Consider the following 5287-nt stretch of genomic DNA (forward strand, 5'->3'; position numbering starts at 1 on the left):
GGTGTGCAAGAGCGGCGTGTGCGTGAACACTGCCCCAGGCTACTCGTGTTACTGTAGCAACGGCTACTACTACTATGCCCAGCGACTGGAGTGCATCGGTACGAGCCCCACCTCCACCATTCCCCAAGGGACTCTCCCCAACCCTCGACCAAGCCAGGTCCTCTCTGGAATGTGGCCACCAGCAGGAAGTCCTTCCTGGAGTCTAGTCTTCATCTATGACACGGTCAATGAGCTGAGGAAATGGAAAAGGGTAGAGGGCTGTTTCTTAACCACTCCCTCCATGCCTCCCTAGATAATGACGAGTGCGCGGACGAGGAGCCGGCTTGTGAAGGCGGCAGCTGCGTCAACACCGTGGGTTCGTATCACTGCACGTGCGAGCCCCCACTGGTGCTGGACGGCTCGCGGCGCCGCTGCGTCTCCAACGAGAGCCAGAGTCTTGGTAACCCCGCCCCCAAGTCCGCCCCACCCCGCCCAGCCGATTACGCCCCGCCCCGGCACCACGCGTGCAGTCCCGCCTCGTCCCCCCTCTGTTGGCTCAGCCTTACCCCCCACCCCACCCGCACCCAGGCCACGCCTTCGCAAAGGCCACGCCTCCTCGAGACGTGTTTAGCTTGTCTTGGTTTCTGACTCCTCGAGGCCCGCTGGCCTGGTGGTTAAAGGTGAATGTTTTAGAGGAACCTACCACTTGCTGGCCGTGTGTACACGTGACCATTGCTTATCATCTCCTGAACGGCGGCTTTCTTTGTGCACATTGGGCGGATTGGCAGTAGCCCTACCTAATAGGGTGGCTGGAGGAATTTTATTTTTAAGGACAGAATAGGACATGGTCTTACTAAGTACTAAAAGCATGTTTCCTGCTATTTTCCTGTGTATCTCTGATTCTTTCCACTTCCCTGTAGGTTTCTGTCTTTAGGTTTTTCTCTGACTCTCTGACGCTTTCTGGGTCTTTGTTTCTAGGTGGCCTTGTGTCTCCACATCTTTGCTTTCCTGTTTTTCTTTGAATCTCTTAATATTTGGATGTGTTTGTCTCTATCTTTTTGAGTCCTTTCTTTTTTTTGCCCACTGACCCAAACTCTCTTCTCCCACTCCTGTTCCTACAACATCCCCGCCTCCCCCGCCCCCCCCACACACCCTGAGACTATTAAGAGAGGAAAGCAACTGCCCCAAGGTCACACAGCCTCAAGAGGCGGGGCTTGGATAGAGCCCTCTCAGACCCTTTTCCCAGCCACTAGAACCCCTATGCTCTCTCTTCCTATGTGACAGCCTCATGCCAGACCAAGCCCTGTCCTCAGTTCAGAACCTTAGAACTACCTCAGAGGGCTTCGGGAGTCAGATCACTGCTGATAAAGACTTGGTTATGAGCAGAGGGGGCTGGACTGCTCCAGCAGGGGAGGAGGCCGAGCCTCTGGGAGGACCCCAAGTGTTGGTCCCTCCCCGATGCATGCTGTCTCTGCCCTCAGAAGACAATCTAGGCGTGTGCTGGCAGGAAGTAGGGGCTGATCTCGTGTGCAGTCGTCCCCGTCTGGACCGCCAGGCCACCTACACGGAGTGCTGCTGCCTCTATGGGGAGGCCTGGGGCATGGACTGCGCCCTCTGCCCTGCCCAGGACTCAGGTACCGCCACCTGCTTGGGCCGCACTCAGAGGCCCTGCTCCTTAGGCTCCAAATACAGGCCCTCAGATCTCTTAGTTTTAGCTCCAATCTTAGACCCCCAACTCTCCCCAAACTCGGCCCCTCAGACCCTTATGTGGCAGCCAATCCCTAAATCTTGGTCCCTTAGTCCCCAAGTCACATCCTAAAGACGTCCCAGTCTTATCAGCAGGTCCCATAGTACCCTGAGGTCTGATCTCCCAGACCTTCAACTCCTGGTCTCTAGAACCCCAAAACAGCCCATGGACCCCCTCCCCCTTAGACCTCTAATACCAGTTGCTCAGACCCCACCATCCTGGCCCACAGACTCTCTGGTCATAGCCAACAGGCCTTCAAGTTCCAGTGCCATAGACACCCATATCCAAGTGCCTAAGACCCCAACACACAGCCCCAGAGATCCCCAAGTCTTGGCTTTAAAACCTCTGAATCTCCCAATCCTCAGTCTTCAGACCTGCAGGTCTCATGGCTCAGATACCCTCACATGCATCCTGGCCCCTCAGAACCCCAGTAACAGTTTCTGGAAATTCCCAGTCCCGGTCCCCAAAACTCCCCCATCCCATTTCTGTAGGTCCCTAGTCGGAGCTCCCATGGGTTTCCAAATTCCAGCATGTTGGACCATAATTCCTAGCAGCAGTCCTTAGTATTCCTGACTCCAGCGCCTCGCAATCCCAGTCTCAGGCCTTGGACGGTCAATCCTGGCTCCAGACCCCTGATCGGCGCCCTGCAAGCCCAGCCCCTCCTCTGAGGCCCCTCCCATGCATCAGCCTAAGGCCATCCCACCCTCTCCTCTGGGCTCTTTCAGGGGTGGGCGTTGGGGAGCGGGAGGACCAACATGAATGGTGGGTGAGCGTCAAGCAAAGGCTAACTATTAGGCTTGGCTCCTGTTCACAGATGACTTTGAGGCTCTCTGCAATGTGCTGCGCCCCCCAGCATATGGCCCCCCACGACCAGGTGGCTTTGGACTCCCCTACGAGTATGGCCCAGACCTAGGTCCACCTTACCAGGGCTTTCCATATGGGCCTGAGTTGTACTCTCCAGCCGTGCTACCCTATGACCCCTACCCACCGCCGCCTGGGCCCTTTGCCCGCCGGGAGGCCCCCTACGGGACACCGCCCTTCGACATGCCCGACTTTGAGGACGATGGTGGCCCGTATGGCGAATCTGAGGCTCCGGCTCCACCCGGCCCCGGTACCCGCTGGCGCTATCGGTCCCGCGACACCCGTGGCTCCTTTCCGGAGCCTGTTGAGCCACGTGAGGGTGGCGGCTATGCTGGTGAGCACTGCGGGCCCAGTGACGGGGACTGAGATGAGGTGCAAGGTGTGCGCAGATGGAGACAGGGAAGAGGAAGGGAGAGAGACGCAGAAACAAAGAAGTCGGGGGGAGAGATAGACTCAGAGAGACGGGAAAAACAGAGATGTAGTCGGAGAGAACAGACATACTCCTATGCCCACCAAGAAAGCGTGAGGACAGAGGGAAAGCTAGGGAGAGCAGAGCGAGGTACACCTTCTGGCCCCACAGCGCCCCCCACAGCCCTGGTGTGGGATGGACCGTTCAGAAGGCGACATAGGGAGCCAGGGGTGTGCCGGGGCGTGGGAAAATAAGAGATGGAAGGCACAGACTTTGAATCACGGAGTCGGTATATTCTCTGCAGGCTCCCTGGCTGGGCCCTATGAGGGGCTGGAGGCGGAGGAGTGCGGGATCCTGGACGGTTGCGCCCACGGTCGCTGCGTGCGCGTCCCCGAGGGCTTCACCTGTGACTGCTTCGATGGCTACCGCTTAGACATGACCCGCATGGCTTGTGTCGGTGAGAGGGCTGACCGGGGCTAATTGCACGGGGAGACAGGGTGGAAGCCTTGTCTAGAGCTGGGTGCTCAGGGACAGCAAGGGGAAGGGCCAGCCCAGAAGGAGCAGGAGGTAATTCTTGCACAGGGATGGAGCTCGCCTGACGAAGGAGAGATCCGGCTTGGAGCAAAGCCGAACTTGACTCCGGGGTCGGGGCTGGGCTTGAAGCAGGGCGGAAGGGTGGAGTCCTGCAGGTGTGATGTCTAAGGACGCCCACTGCTACCTTGGACAATTTGCTTGACCTCTTTGGAGAGCTTCAGACTTCCCATCTGTAATATGGGAATAGGAATTATGTCTGCCTAGTTTAGACACGAGTAACACAGAGTGGTTACAACGGAGGACTCTGGGAGAGTAAGAGAAACCTCAGACACAGTCCAGCGACTTGCTGTGTGACCTGGACAGGTCACTGTCCCTTGCTTCCTTTTTCTCATCTGAACTGATCATCATCATAGAACCCATTTCACATCGTTAATTCTGATCTACAATGACACTGAGACTGTGTATAAACCAAGTCTCAGAAAAGAGAATTGAGTCCTCCAAGGTCTCACAGCCGAGAAATAGCAGGGAGCTGAGCACTCAGAGCCTTTGAGAGATGGTCTGAGAACCAGCTGGGCAGAGTTGTGGGCTCGCTGTGTGACGCTGGGCAAGGGGCTTCCCCACGCTGGGCCTCAGTTTGCACATATGTATGTAATACGGGGTCACGGAACCTACTTCATGGGGTTATCAGGAGGATAAAGTTAATGCAGGTCACGTTCTTAACATGTGTCTGGCTTGGAATAAGCATTTGCTGTGGTTGATAACCATCATCAGTATTATTTTCCTAACAAAAACCTAGTGACCTAGGGGCTACCGTGCCCATCTTACAGAACACTATGCTAAGGCACAGAGAGGTTAAGCCACCTGCCCAGGTTCACACAGCCAGCTTGCAGTAAGTGGGCACATTCTACTCCAAAGAGGAGGCTCCGCACCCGCACCCCTCTGCCCCAGAAGCCTCGAAGGACAGGGAGGCGGGTTCCCAAGTCCCTAGGCCTGAGTAGCAGTGTTCCTTCTACCCCCCACCCCCCACCCCAGACATCAACGAGTGTGACGAGGCAGAGGCGGCCGCCCCGCTCTGCGTCAACGCGCGCTGCGTCAACACGGATGGCTCCTTCCGCTGTATCTGCCGCCCAGGATTCGCACCCTCGCACCAGCCGCACCACTGCACGCCCGCCAGACCCCGGGCCTGAGCCCTCTTTGCCCGGAGGCCGCCCTGCCCACGCCTGCGTACGCAGGCTCCCTGCCTTCCCCTCACTCCCGTCCGATTGCGCACATGCGCACAGGGATGCTGGCCTGGAGGGAGAGGACGATGGACAGATGGACAGATGGGAGGAGGGACTTCCTTCACCACTTCCCCACCCCAAACCCTCCTATCGACGCTGCAAGCCCAGGCCTATCCCACAGTCCCTTTCATATTTCCGCTCCTTTTTATAAAAATTTTCAATTAAAAAAAACACCTATTTTGTATCTTCTGCTTCTGTCTGCCTGTGTTTCTGAGTCTGGCTCCAGAGTTTGTTCTTTGAGTCACCAAATTACATTCTCTTTCCATTCCTGACTTCTTGTCTGTCTTAATTTCCGTGCTTCTGTCTCTTAGTCTGTCTCTGTCTCTCTTGGTCTCTTTCCCCTCCTATGTCTGCTTCTCTTTGTTCTGTCTTCTGTCTCGTCTTTCTGCTTCATTTTCTCTGTGTCTGTCTTCTAGTCTCTTTCTTTCTCTCTCCCTATCTCTGTTTCATTATCTCTCTAATCCTGAGAGAGATCTC

General features: G+C 56.1%; 1 protein-coding gene across 1 annotated transcript in view; it reads left to right on the top strand.

The window, feature by feature from the left end:
* Positions 1 to 4994, top strand: part of LTBP4 (latent transforming growth factor beta binding protein 4) — a 26240-nt gene extending 21246 nt beyond the window's left edge. Inside the window, exons 28-33 of the mRNA XM_015594694.2 lie at positions 1 to 98; positions 293 to 439; positions 1461 to 1613; positions 2541 to 2921; positions 3301 to 3453; positions 4563 to 4994. The exon at positions 1 to 98 is cut by the window's left edge and continues 32 nt beyond it. Coding sequence (XP_015450180.1) covers positions 1 to 98; positions 293 to 439; positions 1461 to 1613; positions 2541 to 2921; positions 3301 to 3453; positions 4563 to 4717 — 1087 coding nt within the window. The 3' untranslated portion in view covers positions 4718 to 4994. The remainder of the gene's footprint in view (positions 99 to 292; positions 440 to 1460; positions 1614 to 2540; positions 2922 to 3300; positions 3454 to 4562) is intronic.
* Positions 4995 to 5287: the final 293 nt, after the last annotated feature.

The sequence above is a fragment of the Pteropus alecto genome, unplaced genomic scaffold (assembly GCF_000325575.1).
Source record: "Pteropus alecto unplaced genomic scaffold, ASM32557v1 scaffold271, whole genome shotgun sequence".
Taxonomy (NCBI): domain Eukaryota; kingdom Metazoa; phylum Chordata; class Mammalia; order Chiroptera; family Pteropodidae; genus Pteropus; species Pteropus alecto.